At 40.8% G+C, this 15,292-nt stretch overlaps 1 protein-coding gene across 1 annotated transcript in view; it reads left to right on the forward strand.

Moving 5' to 3' along the window:
- Positions 1-202: 202 nt before the first annotated feature.
- The window catches only part of FHDC1 (FH2 domain containing 1), a 39,796-nt gene continuing 24,706 nt past the window's right edge, over positions 203-15,292 (forward strand). The window contains exons 1-3 of the mRNA XM_077816152.1: positions 203-685; positions 8,725-8,786; positions 11,115-11,217. Coding sequence (XP_077672278.1) covers positions 203-685; positions 8,725-8,786; positions 11,115-11,217 — 648 coding nt within the window. The remainder of the gene's footprint in view (positions 686-8,724; positions 8,787-11,114; positions 11,218-15,292) is intronic.

Here is a 15,292-nt window from a genome sequence, read left to right on the forward strand (position 1 = left end):
CAGGGCAAAAATCCAGTCCCTTTGATCTGAATTTCACCATTGTGGTTTTTGTTGTAGGTTGCGAAGATGGTTCAGGGCTGCTGCATTGTTTTCACTTCAGGCAGATTAGAATTTGAAAGTGTCTGACACAAATTGCTACTCCACTGCTCAATGTTTCAAGGAGACCCAGGGAAGTACGTCTCTCCTCGTAGGAGAGACTAAAATGCATGTTATGAATTGTCTCTCCCTGGTCAACGATAAAGAAAATGGGGCTATATCAGTTGCAACTGGATTAATGATTGAAGATCCGACAACAGAACAAGTGCCACCACCTCCTCCAGCACCCCCGTTGCTGCCGCCAGGTTCAGTCACAGGCGCTGGTTCTTCACCTCCGCTGCCTGGGGCGCCGCCGCCGCCGCCGCCGCCGCCTCTTCCTCCAGGACCAACCCCACCAGCTCCGCCACAGTTTATAAATGGGCATGGCCCCCACAGCAAAAAAAAACGGATGCGGAGTTTCTTCTGGAAAACAATTCCTGAAGAGCAAGTCCGCGGTAAAACAAATATCTGGACTATTGCTGCAAGACGGCAGCAGTTCCAGATTGACACAAAAACAGTTGAGGAGCTTTTTGGGCAGCAAGAGGAAACCAACCTTCAGGGTCCTAGGAGGCGAACTTCAAAATCATCATTTAAAGATACTAAAGAAGAGGTAAGAATTCAGAAGTAGCCCAACATTGCTGTGTGTGTGTGTGTCTGTCTGTCTCTCTCTCTCTCTCTCAGTTATTCACCGTAATGTCTTAGAAATTGATGTGAAATCTGACCAGCTGCCATTCACCATATGTTTTCTTATCACTTTACCCAAAAAACTTGCAGAGCATAAACTGTTAGATTTATGCTTTTATTTAAAGATACTTGTTCGTGAAAGGCTGGTTCTGTTATTATGTTATCTCAATAAAGTCCCTTAATTTGATCACTGGCAAAAAATATTATATTTGAGGAAGAAAGAATGTGTCTCCAGTGATTACTGTAGATTCTGTCTGGCTAGCCCTTGATAAATCTTCATTTCTGGGCATGGATTACATGAAGAGTACAAATACAGTAATTTACACGCATTATTTTATATGCACAACTGCACCATGTCCTTGTCTTCCTTTTCAGTTGCTACTTTTGAAAGCACACACTTCAAGGAGTTGTTAAAGGGATCTAGTAGGCAGCGTTCCATTAGCAGTAGTTCTGAAGGGCAAAAGTAAATGTTGTATCTTGAAGGAGGATAAAAGAATCATCCGAACACAAATGTAAAAAGACAAAACTTTGTTCTTAATGTGACTGTTTGGAGACAATGTAGGGGAGAACGCGTAAGTATATGAGTGAAACAACAAATGTTTTTCTCAGGGCTAGTCTATGCTACCACTTAAGTCGATGTAACTTGCGTCGCTCAGGGGTGTGAAAATGACACCCCTTTGAGCGACACAAATCACTTAGCATGATGAGGACACCATTTTATGTCAGTGGGATGTGCTTTCCCACCGAAATAGTTTCCGCCTCTCACGGAGATGGAGCAATTATGCTGACAGGAGAGCACTCTCCTTTTGGCATAGCATATCTTCACCAGATGTGCGACAGTGGTGCAGCTGTAGTGATATAGCACAGTAGTGTAGACTTGCTCACTGCATCTGTTACTAATTTTAGATCTAATTTAAGTTGTTCCCCATTTATCAAGTTCACCTTCTTAATACTGGGCAATAGAAATAGACTAGTTTCGTTTTCTGGTGCAACAGAAAATCTGGTTTGGGGGTCATGTGCGGTAGGGGAGAGCATTTCCTTCAACTCTGTAAAGGAATCTTTAGAGTCAGACATTTTCCAGTGAACCACTTAATAGCATTTCTATTTTGTTCTTCTTTTTTTTTTTTTTTAAACTCTTACAAACAACCTATGATTTTTTGGACTAAACAGCTTGGAAGTGTTTCTATTAAATGTTCGCAAAACTGGAAGTAAAAATGCAAATGTAAGTACTGGTAGGCAAAGGGAATTTACAGAGAGGAAATGTTAAATATGCATAAAGGACCAAAGAATGGAATGAATATTAATTCAAGCACCAAATAAGAGAGACTGCTGGAAATGTATCTGCTTTTGTATCAAACTTTAGTGAGGAAAATTAAAAAGGTGTTAGAACTGATTTAAAACATCATACATTTGTAACTTCAGTAGACTTGAAAAGGGGGTGTCAGGATAAAGTTTAAACAAATGTGCAGATATTAGAAAAAGGAAACTAATTTCTTATGAACACTAAAGAAATAGACAAACAATGGAGATCTGGTTACTTCATTGTGAACAGGTTGGGGGGGGGGGGCACATGATTTTAAAAAAGCAAATAAAGCTGCTCTTTAAAGGCTTCCATGAGTAATTTTTACATCAAGCAAAGAGTGGAATAATGGATCTCTGATTATTAAGTATCATGAATGATGGGATAATGAGTATCAGATAACATGATTTCTCAAATTTCTAACAAAACTTCATAGCTTTCATTAATATAATAACAAACATGATGCCCCTAGGAGATATTCCAATTGAGCAAAATGTTGATTCGTGAGACTTTCTTTGAAATGAGAACACTGCAGCCTTTAATGGAATCATTTTGGCTTAGAGGTGGTATATAGCTGCTTATGTGGTGTTTTGAGTATTTTTTTGATCTTCTCCTATCTCCTCCGAGATGCTGAGGTCTTACAGCTCTTTTTTAACATTAATGGGAATTGCAGCTCCTATATAAAATATTGTAAGACTACAGTATTATTTAGTGCAGAAAAAATTCATGGCTTTGTCCATGATAGAAGATGAAATCTGTTTTTTAGGTGTTTATATTCCAAATAGGTGGAGAATTGTGGGTTGTTGTGTTTTTTTTTTTTTTATATGATGGATGAATGATAGCCTTTTTATTGGTGTGGATGCCAAGTAGGGCCGAATAAACCTTTTGTGGGCCCACACCAAACATATTTGTGGGCCCCCAAAGGGCCTGGTGCATGGTGCAGGGGGTGGGGGTGTCGGTCCCCAAAGCAAGGGGTGGATGGGAGCAATGGGGCACAGTGCGGCAGGGGGCATCCCCATTCCGCCCAGCCCAGTGCAAGGGCACTGTTTACAAACTGGCTGCTGCCAGATGCACACTGGCCTGCTTGGCCCTGTGCTGCCAGAGTGCCTCTTCCGCTCAGGGGCGTGCCTATGCCGTGCCACATTGCCTCCCCACCTGACCAGCACCCCCTGACCCCTTATGCCTGGAGACTCCCCCACAGACCTCTATGCCCAGCACCCCACCAGACCTGCTATGCCCAGAGATCCCACCACCACAACTGCAGTTGCCCTGCACGCTATCACTCCTCACCCAGTGCCCCCCTCCAGTTCCCATAACCACAACTGCACAGTGCCCCCCGAGGTTCCCCTATGCCCAGTGCCCCAAAACACTGAAACCTCTCCCACCCTCCATTGCCCAGTGCCCGCTGTCCCTCACTGTCCTGCGCCCACTGCCAGACCTCCCAGAGACCCACTCCCCCACGCCCTGCCACCCAGCCGCTCTCAGTGGCTCTGCTGGGAGGTGACCTTGTCTGCTGGGCTGAGTTGGTAGCACAGCCAGGGCCAGTCCTAGGGTGGAGATTGCTTTGGTCCCTCCGGAGCGGTGCAATCAGCCAGGCCATAGTGGAAGCAGGGCCTGCCCTGGCCAGGCTCCATCAGGACCCACTTGTCTGGCGGAGCCTGGCCGAGCTCCCTGCGCTGCCTCCCTCCCCGCATTGGCCAAGATTGGCCTGGCCTCTGCACTGTTCCTAGCAGCTCAGCCCTTGGGGTCCGTTTATTAATCAGGATAAAACCAAGTCCTTGGCCATTACCATCAAGCAGCTTCCAGCTCCGGTTTGTGACCAACTCCATATTAACCTGTTCAAACGGGACACTGAGCAGGTGGCAACCGTTAAATACTTGGGAAGCATCACAGACGGTGCTGGAGGATGTTTGAGAGATGTGGACGCTTATGTAGCATCAGCCAAGTTCCGGTCCTGTCAGTGGCATTTGGAGACATTGCCACATCAAGCTTGCTTTGAAGCTGTTGCTCTATAGAACCAGTTATTCCAACTCTTTTGTACCACAGTGAAGTGTGGGTGCTGAGGAAGGCTGAAGAGCACTGGAGTGAATTTTTTAATCTTGCCATCTTCATCAGATTTTTCATGTTAAGTGGCAGAACAAGATCAGCAATGAGGATATTCATAGTCCAGCAGTTGCCTCCATCAGTACTAATTTGGTTTCAGTGGCTTTTTTGGTACGGATGTGTTAGGATGGAAGACCAGTGAATTGTGAAGCATGTTTACGAAGAAATGCCACTACTCAGCCAGTGACCACATGGTCACCAAAAGTTCTGGCAATATAAGATTGCCAATGGCTGACAGACTGAACATCCAGACGAATTATGTTAAGAACTTAGCTAGAGATCAATCCGGATTGTGCTTGATCTGCAAGGAGGTATGTTCTCTTGGGGTTTGCCTTGATACTGGTGATGAGTGTTAATGGGCTTCACCAGCAAAATGAGATTTGAGGCAAAAGGGTCAAGGAAGATGAGGGTGGAGAAGAAGACTTGAGACTTGGCTAGAAAAGGTCATAACAAATCATGTGAGATCTGCTTTGGCAGAGGGTATGGTTACAATCCACAAAAAATTCTCCAGTTGAGATGATGTATCAAATGTTGTTAGTAGTGGTCAGTGCTGGAACTGGCATTAATTTTAGTAACTTTATAAATTATGTGGAGGAATTGGCATATGTTGTGTTGACCAGACTTTGCAGATGATACCAATACAGGAGGTCTGACACAAAGAGAAGATTGAGGCAGACTCCCGAAAAACTTGAAGTAATTATGTTGCCTCTTGTTATTCCTCCAACATATGAAAACATGCTAAGATGCTGAAGTGCAGGGGGCTGGACTGGTTGACCTCAAGGTGTCTTCCAGCCTTACATTTCTGTGATCCTACTATTCTGTGCCCATGGGCAAGAAGAAAACCGAAGGAAAACTCTAACAGGGAAATGGATGGATGTTAGGAATGCAGAACAAGGTTTAGTGCGATGACATGTATGTAAAAATAGAAGTTATATTAGCTCCATGTACAGAGTTAAGGGCCAGTGTTTCAAAGTGAAGAGCAATTTGTGTGTGTGTGTGTGCGCGCCAAATTTGAGACTTTCACAGGATTTTTCAGAAAAGAAGCCCCCTTTAAAGAGTCTTAAGGTGAACACACAAAAAGTGGGGAACCCAAAATTACAGGTTGCTTAGGGAAATCTTGGTCAAAAGTTTTAATTGAAAAATCGAACAATGAGTGTAAAAAATCATATGCAGAGCAGTGAGAGCTAATATACTAGGCCCTATAAGAAAATGTGACTACTGAGGCTCTGTTGAATTTTAATTTTGTACCTAGCTTGTGGTCATGCAATACCTTTGTACTGCGCTACACCGAAAGAGTAGTTATATATGTTCTCTTTAAGGGAAAGAATAAAAACAATTAAATTGGTTCACCAATTTCCCTGATGCACTGAGCCAGATTTTCTGTAAATTTGTGTAATGTCATGAAGACAATGAGGCTATATTGGCTTAAACAGTGAGGATTTGGCCTCCTGCATACTGTGTATTTAACTGTACAGAATTGTGTACAGTTAAATACTCTAACTAAAAAGAATACGAAGAGTAGCACGTAAGATATAAGAAGGTTAAGAACTTGTATAGCTTACACAAATGGAGAGAGGGATCTTAGATCTGAACAAATTATTGAACAAGCTATAAGGACTGAATGAGACTATGTTACAGGATTTAAAGAATGGTAATTTTAGATTAGAAGTGAGCAGAACAATTGGAGAATAGAACTGCAATCTAAAAGGTCGTTGAGGGGTACCTTCAGTGAAACATTTGAAAGGAGATTAGATAATGCACTGGGGAACGATAGTTTAACCTGCACTAGGTGCTGGGGCTTTCACTTATTGAACTGTGTGGGCCTCTCAGCTCCCATGATTAGAGGAGAGAGACTGAGGTGTACCCCCACTGTTTACATTTGCTAGGCTGGTAGGAATTCTGGCTAGCAATAATCTAATTTAAAAAAAAAACCCAAAATCTCTGTATCACATTCTTTCAGACTTGTAATGAATTTGAATCAAGAAGAGAGGGAATTTCAAAGTTCTGGAAAATATTCATATCTACTTTTTTTTTTTGGGGGGGGGGGGACATTTGGCAAATGAGATTGTCTTGGATATGCAGTATTGTATAGGAGTATGCTGGAAGCATACTAGCTACATCTGCATTTTTATTTTCACCAGCTGGCTTCAGAACTTGACATATTTGGTACTTTTTCCTGATGTTCCCATTGCAAATGATAGTTGTTTTTTTTTTTTCTGACACTTTTGTTACTGAGTATAATATATCTGTGCAACTGTCAAACACAGTGTGAGGCCATTGGAGCCCTGTACATCTGTGTATTTGGAGTTGTTTGTGGCAGCCAGGTGACAGTGTTAACATGAAACAATTCTCCTGTGATAGTAAATCTCAGTGACTGTTTTTTATGGCTGTTATCTCCAAACTTGCAGTGGTAAAATTGTAATTTTAATGAAATGAGGTGATATAATTCACTCAGAAAATTGCTAACTTTTCAGATTCCTAGTTTTGTTCCATTAGGACTTGGTGCAATTTTTTGGTATTAAAAAAACCTAGCTCATTCTTTTGATTAGAAAGAACTTTAAAAATATAGGAGGAGAAAAAAAGTACACTCCTTTTTTGGTTGGTTTTTAGAATTACATATGGGTTTGAGCATTGGCCTGCTAAACCCAGGGTTGTGAGTTCAATCCTTGAAGGGGCCATTTGGGATCTGGGGCAAAAATTGGGGATTAGTCCTGCTTTGAGCAGGGGGTTGGACTAGATGACCTCCTGAGGTCCCTTCCAACCCTGATATTCTATGATTCTATGCAAAAAAAAAATTCTATAACAAATCTGTGGCTTTTTTTAAAAAAAAAACCAAACAAATGCCAAGAGAACATATTTCCTTGCAGGTCAAGTGCAATCCAGGTTGATCTCTAGCCAGGTTCTTAACATAATCCGGCTGGATGTTCAGTCTGTCAGTCTTTGGCAATCTTATATCGCCAAAACTTTTGGTGACCATGTGATCGCTGGCTGAGTAGCGGCATTCTTGGTAAACATGCTTCACAATTCACTTATCTTCCATCCTAACATATCCGTACTAAGAAAGCTGCTGAAACCAAATTAATGTCATGGGGTACTGCATCCAGATAAACTGAAGATTTGAGCATTATCTATATCTAATACTGATGTCAGATTTATTAACTGATTTAAAGTCCTTCCATTTAATCAGCATGACCGTTCATTCATATGAATTAAAACAATACTGTGTGTTGACTCTTATTTAAGTTCTTATACTGTGGTGGTCATGGTATTTGATAAGTTACCCCTGAAATAAAAATAATACGAACTATACATTTCAAAGTATGTCCCTGGATGTCATGGAACTTCAAACTTTTGTAATAGTCTGTGTCCCAGTTAAGTCATCAGTGAGCAGCATTAATGTATGGATATGATATGAAATAATTGATTCCACTCTACCTGGCCCTGGAGTACTGTGTCCAGTTTTGGGTGCCATGCTTTAAGAAAGATGTGGGCAAATTGGAGAGAGTACAGAGGAGAGCAACAAAAATGATAAAAGGTTTAGAAAACCTGACATATTGAGGAAAGGTTTAAAAAAAGCTGGCTGTGTTTAGTCCTGGAGCTTGTCTGCACTTAAAATGCTGCAGCGTTGCAGCTGTACCACTGTAGTGCTTCAGTGAAGACATTATGCTGATGGGAGGGCTTCTCCCATCAGCATAGGTAATCCACTTCTCTGAGGGGTGGTAGCTCGTTGAACGGGAAAATTCTTCCATCGACCTAGCACTATCTACTCTGGGGTTAGATCGGTTTAACTGTGTTGCTCAGGGGTGTGGATTTTTCATACCCCAGAATGACATAGTTATACCGACTTGATATCCTAGTGTAGACCAGGCTTTGAGAAAAGAAGACTGAGGGGTGATCTCATATGACTTCAGATATGCTAAGGGCTGTCAGAAAGAGGACAGGGCTCAGTTGTTCTCCATGTCCACTGAAGGTAGGACAAGAAGTAATGGGCTTAATCTGCAGCAAGAGAGATGTAGGTTAGATTTTAGGGAAAACTTTTTAGTATTGGAATAGGTTATCAAGGTAGATTGTGGACTCCCCATCACTGAAAGTTTTTAAGAACTGTTAGACATATACCTGCCAGGGATGCTATTAACTACACTTGTTTCTGCCTCAGCACAGGGATGGACGAGATGATCTCTTGAGGTTCCTTTCAGCCCTACATTTCTATGATAAAATCTAGCTTGTTACATGGTGAATTATAATTTGTCTTAATTCTCTCACTAACATGCTGTGGTTTTCTCTTAACTTGGACGTCTGTTCCGCAAGCCAAGGGTGTTGTGGGTGGGCTGCATTGTTTCCTGTTAAAGACTAATTTAATAATAGATCACTCCTTTTCTGCTCTCTAATGAATGATACTCAGATCTAGCCATTCATTTGACTTGTGTTTTGGTGACAACTCTTTTGTACAGAAGATTGCATATAATTTATTCTTTTTATAACAATTTAAGGAAAAGAGTCTGTATTTTAAGGTTTTCAGACAGGTATTACTGGAGTCAGGTCTCTTGCTTTCTCTTTCTCAGATTTCCATTTTGGATTCAAAAAGAAGTATGAATATTGGGATATTTCTCAAACAATTCAAAAAGTAAGATTTCCTTTTTCATACAATTAATTAACTTGAGCTTGAAGTGAAATGGTTACACAATAAGTATTATTGGAAATAAAGAAGACATATGATAGAATTGGAAAGGCAATGTTTCTTTAATTTAGTTTAGGTTTTGCACAAAATTGTCAAATAACTTCAGTTCATAGTTTAAACAAAAACATGTTTATCTGAGTGCCAATTTTACTTAAATCTTGTGTACTAATGAGCTCAGTTTGATTGTTGCCTTGCCAGTTGAGCTGAAGTTTCATATGCAGTAATTGAAAGCTATACATTCTCATGTAATTCAACGTGAGATGCTCTTCATTTGGTTTTTCTCTCTTTAGGAAGAAAGAATGGAATGGGGTGAGAGAGGATGTGGGGGGGATTCCCAGACCTGGGCCATCCTTTTTATGTGACAAATCTGAGGAATTGTACCATATTGAGGTGGTGCTAGAGGAATCAAACTGATAACGTAAATGGTAATAAGTCACCAGGACCAGATGGTGTTCACCTAGCAGTTCTGAAGGAACTCAAATATGAAATTGCAGAACTATTAACTGTGATCTGTAATCTATCACTTAAATCAACCTCTGGTACCAGATGACTGGTACGTAGCTAATGGAACACCAATTTTTAAAAATGGCTCTAGAGGCAATCCTGGCAATTACAGGCCAGTAAACCTAACTTCAGTACCAGGCAAACTGGTTGAAACTATAGTAAAGAACAGAATTATTAGATGAACATAATATGGTAGGAAAGAATCAACATAGCTTTTGTTGAGGGAAATCATGCCTCACCAAACAAGTGGACAAAGGTAATCCATTGGATACAGTGAACTTAGACTTTCAGAAAGCTGTTGAAAAGGTCCCTCACCAAAGGCTCTCCAGAAAACTGAGCATTCATGGGATAAGAGGGTGAGTCCTCTCAGGGATTGGTAATGGTTAAAAGACAGGAAACAAAGCATAGGAATAAATGGTCAGTTTTCAGATGAATAGTGATGTCCCCCAAGGATCTGTACTGGGACTAATGCTGTCAAACATATTTATAAGTGATTTGGAAAAAGGGATAAACAGTGAGGTGGCAAAGTTTGCAGATTGATTCAAAATTACTCAAGATAGTTAACACGAAAGCTGACTGCAGAAAGTTACAAAGGGATCTCACAAAGCTGGGTAACTGGGCAACAAAATGAAATACAGTTTTGATAAAGGCAAAGTAATGCACATTGAAAAACATCTCAACCATACATACAAAATGATGGGGTCCAAATTAGCTGTTATCACTTGAGAAAGAGATCTTGGAGTCATCATGAATAGTCTCTGAAAACAACTGCTCAATGTGCAGTGGCAATCAAAAAAGCTAACAATGTTTGGACCCACGAGGAAATGGATAGATAAATAAGACAGTAAATATAATAATGACACACTATAAAGCCATGGTACACCTACACCTTGAATCCTGCATGAAGTTCTGGTCGCACCATATTAAAAAGATATATTAGAATTGGAAAAGGTGTAGAGAAGAGCAACAAAAATGATTAGGGATATGGAACAGTTTCCATATGAGGAGAGATTAAAATGACTGGGACTGCTCAGTTTAGAAAAGATCTGAGTGGGGGTGGGGAATGTGATAGAGGTCTATAAAAATCATGAATGGTGGGGAGAAAGTGAATAAGGAAGCATTATTTCCCCCTTCCCATAACACAAGAACCAGGGGTCACCCTATGAAATCCATAGGCAGCAGGTTTAAAATAAAATGAAGTACCTCTTCACACAATGCACAGTCATCCCGTGGAACTTGTTGCCAGTGGATATTGTGAAGGCCAAAAGCATAACTGGGTTCAAAAAAGAATTGGATAAGTTCATGGAGGGTAGGTCCTTCAATGGCTATTAGACAAGAGGCCAGGGATGCAGCCATGCTCTAGGTGTCTGTAAGCCTCTGACTGTCAGATGCTGGGAATGGACAATAGGAATGTATGACTCAGTAATTGCCCTGTTCTGTTCATTCCTTCTGAAGCATCTGGCATTGGCCACTGTCAGAAGACAGGATACTGGGCTAGACGGGCCATTGGTCCGACCCAGTATGGCTGTTCTTATGAGATGAAGGAACTTTTTAAGAGTAAGCTGGTGGTGTTGAACCTTTTATGCACTGATTAGAAAATTGCTCTTCAGTAGAGGCATTGCTGAATGTTGTTTTTGAATAACACTGTTGTAAATACTGATGCATGACTAATTACAATTATTGTGCATAGCAGAGGTATGTTTTTTTCTCCAGTGTATAACTGCTGTTACTCAAGCATTTGAAATGTAATTGATTAATTGTGTATTCAAGGCCTGCTCAATCCATAATTGAAGATATTAATCAAGGAAAAGGTGATCTCGGTGGGTGTGAGATGCTGCGTGAATTCCTTAAATTATTGCCAGAAGCAGAGGAGGTAAGTAAGCTGTTTTATTTAGTTGCTGCTTTTGTGGTAGAGCTGCTGTTGCCTGGGATTCTACAGAACAGCTCTTATTTTTTCTCTAAAAGGGGCATCAAAACTCTGGAGATCTATGAATGTAAAACCATTAAGTGCAAATATTTGGCCTGTAGGATGACAACATACTTGCTTGAGATACTGAGGACATAGTCTTAGTCATTCCCTGCCTACTAAGTAGTTTAACTATTTGTTTGTTGGCAGTCCCTAATTAAGGCACTGATAAGGTGGCTTTGTTTCTTAGATGTATTTTATTAAGTTATGACCTGTAAATTACTGCTCAATTCTCTTTCAGCGGGTGCAGAGGTTTTACAGTTGGAACCAAACACAGTTGCCCAGTGCCTTCATTTAGGCTACATCTACAGTACAGCTGGAATCGATGCTCTGAGATCGATCCACCGGCAGTCCATTTAGCAGGTCTAGTGAAGACCTGCCAAATTGACAGCAGATCGCTCTCCAGTTGATGCCTGTACTCTATCCACAACGAGAAGAGTAAGGTAAGTCGATGGGAGAGTTTCTCCCGTCGACTCCCCTGGGATGGAGACCCCGTGGTAACTTGTTTCTGTGCTGCCTTAGTGATCCACAATCCTAAATGTGCCAATTTGTTTGATAAACTTAAGTCGACTGACACACAAGCTCTCTAAAAACAATTTTTAAAAACCAGGAAATTGACAGTTAACATTCAGGCCAACCTTAACTCATATGCCATACCACTTCAATATCCTAATATTCAAATGCTCTCTGACAACAACTTGCTCAGCAACAAACTTGCTTTCAGTTCAAACATATAACCAACAACACCACACATCTCTACTTAATTGTACTCAAGCACACATCCTTAACCCGGGCTACTTACTTTGTCATGGGGACAAATAACATGTATAGTGGTAAGGTCTATAACTTTGATTGGGAATGTGTAATCTAAAGGTTAAGTTAGAGGGGTTTGTATATAAAGGGACACCGTCAACTTGAAATATAGTTAGTTTTAGAGGTGGAGTTCAAAGTAGTTTTGGGTACTGAAATTGTTCCTGAAACCATTCCCTTCTCCCTTCCAATTTTATGTGGCTTTACAATACACGTATCAGTCTTCAAAAATAAGTTTTTTCTACTGAGTGTGGAAAAACCCACATAAAGTGGAAAATGGTGGAGTAACTATATATAACGGGAAATTGAATCATAACCTCACTTCATCTGTAGTCAATGCACAAAATAAACTGACAAAAGTATTTTTCCTTTCTAATCTTTCAGCTGTAGGTCTTGGATGTTACTTGTGGCAAGAGTTGGTAAACTTTCAGATAGGCGTGACTCTGGAAGTTAATTGTATGCTCTGATTATAATTTCACGCACTTCAATCCTAAATCAGATGGAACTCCTCCCTAGTTTTCTGAGTTCCATGCTGTAGGAGACTTACAGTTGTGAAATCTTGATGTGTCTAGCAATTCTCCAAAACTAGAACATGGCTTCTGATACCATGAAAGTTCAGTTGACCTTATGTGGAACAGCTGAATGTCACACTCAGTCAAGCTGCTGTGGGTAGTGAATGTACATCTTGCATGTCCTGTAGCAAAGGAGCTAGTATGGGGCTGTCAGGGAAGGAAGGCTGTAGCTGATTTCTAGAGAAAGAAGACTGGCATGTAGTTAGGCAGCAGTAGAAAACTGATTAAATTCTGAGACCTAAAGGCCACAAGGGACCATTGTGATAATCTAGTCTGACCACCTACATAACACTGGCCATAGAACTTCCCTGTATGAACTCCTACTTAAAGTCCAGTAGCTGTGGTTTAACTAGAGCATGTCTTTCAGAAAAACATCCAATCTCAATTTAAAAATACTTCATGTGATAAAGAATCTACCACGTCCTTGGATAAGTTGTTCCAATGGTTAAAAATTTGCACCTTATTTTTAGGCTGAGTTTGTCTATCATCAATTTCCAGCCATTAGTTCTTGTTCTACATTTTGTCTGCTAGATTCAAGAGCCCTCTATTATCAAATTTCTGTTCCTGTGTAGGTACTTACAGATTATGATCAAGTCACCCCTTACCCTTTTCTTTGTTAAAATGAATAGATTGAGCAACTTGAGATTTTCACTGTAAGGCATGATTTCCAATCCTTGAATCGTTCTCATGGCTCTTCTCTGAACCCTCCCCAATATCCTTCTTGAAGTGTAGCTACCAGAACTGGACACAGGGGCACATACAGAGGTGAGGTAATCTTCGTACTTGATAGTCCTCTGTTTTTACTTTCAAGAACTGCACTAGCCCTTTGGCCTCAGCATTGTGCTGCTGATTAGTCACCATGACTTCCAGGTCCTTTTCAGATTCACCGTTTAAATTTTCTCCCAGATGATTTGGGTGATATTTGTTTTCAGCTTTGTGAAACTGATCTTTGTAAAGCACCAAGCTCTTTCACAGTTGCAGTGCTAGCTGCATCCTCTTTGGGGGTCTCGGGGTGTGCCACTTCTTCAGGTGTCTGACCTTGTGGATTTACCCATCCTGGGTGGTTTCTCCTACTTTTGGGACTGGTCTGTGCTTAAAATTTTAGTAGACACAGCTACGGCACTCAGGGGTATGAAAAATTCACCCCTCTGCACGATGCAGCTATTTCAACTTAACCTCCAGTGTAGTAGTAGCTAGGCTGATGGAAGAATGCTTCTGCCAACCTAGCTCAGGAAGGTGGTGTTCCTACACCAATGGGAAAAACCCCTTGCATTAGCATCAGCTGTGTGTGCACTACTGGGTTACGTAGGCATGGCTATGGCACTGTAGCTATGCCGGTTTAGTCCCCGTAATGTAGACGTGGCCTTAAACAGGGTACCTATGGCCCAGTCTATCAGCCATGCGTACCCAGCAGGTCTGACTGGGTTTGGCACCTGTATTCTTCCTTTCAGGAGTCTGTGACTAGTGGTGTTTATAGTGACAAACAGTTGTTGCAATAGGAAAAAAGCATTTAGAGAGAGAGATTTTAAAACAATAAACTACACAGGTTTATCTTACCTAAAGTCTGACCATCTCTTCTGAGGGTAACTAAACAGGCCTAACTTTAGGCACCCCAATGGTCACCTGCATCTTAGTTTGTTTTCCCTCTTTCTTGACTCTCTCTCTTTCAACTACTGTAGTCCTTTGGATCTTCTGTTCCCAAGCCTTTTCTGGTTCTGGCATTGTTTCTAAAATGTCTGCTGAAAAGTGGTTTATCTTGAACTATTGTTCTTCCCCTTCCTGTTTGGTTTTTTTTTTTCTCCCCTTTATAGGCACTATTAAACTACACCCATATAGTCATACAGTAAGCATCCCAGTAACCAGGTAAACACACAGTATTCATATATTATTACATAGCAACTCCAATCTCATCACATATATTACTGGTTTGGACTTGGTTTTGCTTACACACAATAGATGTAATCAAGTCATCATCACTTGCACCTAAGCAAACACAAACTTATTTATTTTTATGTCAATTCCTCTTCATCTGTCAAAATTAGGTCTAATGCAGAATTCTCCAATGTAGGATGCCACACTATTTGAGTTAGGAAACTGTTATTTATAATATTTATAAATTCCAAGCACATTTTAGTCTTGGCAGCATGAGACCTCTCACATAGGTCACTCAGATATAAGTTCCCCACGATAATGTAGCTTTTTGTCCTACCCCTACATGTAGATGCTTAAGGAGCTGGTTGTTCTGTTCTTTAGTGTGACTTGGTGGTCTGTAGCAGGCACCAACGAGTATCATATCTTGTGCCTTATCTGTTAGAAGGTTGATCCATAAGCATTCAAGGTCATTTGCTTACAAGTGGGCAGTGATCTATTTTTGACAGAGTGTCCGAGTACCATCTCCACTCCTGCTTTTCCCTTTCAATCCTATTTAAAGCAGTTATAACCACTGATTTTTAACATTGCAGTCATGTGACTCTTCTCAGCAGATTTCAATAATACCCACTAAGTTAAATTTATGCCTATAAATGAGCAATTGCAATTCCTCTTATTACCCAGACTCCTATACTTGGTACATAGGCAATTAAAGAATTTCTTCTCTTCAC

Source organism: Eretmochelys imbricata, chromosome 4, assembly GCF_965152235.1.
Source record: "Eretmochelys imbricata isolate rEreImb1 chromosome 4, rEreImb1.hap1, whole genome shotgun sequence".
In the NCBI taxonomy this organism is placed as follows: domain Eukaryota; kingdom Metazoa; phylum Chordata; order Testudines; family Cheloniidae; genus Eretmochelys; species Eretmochelys imbricata.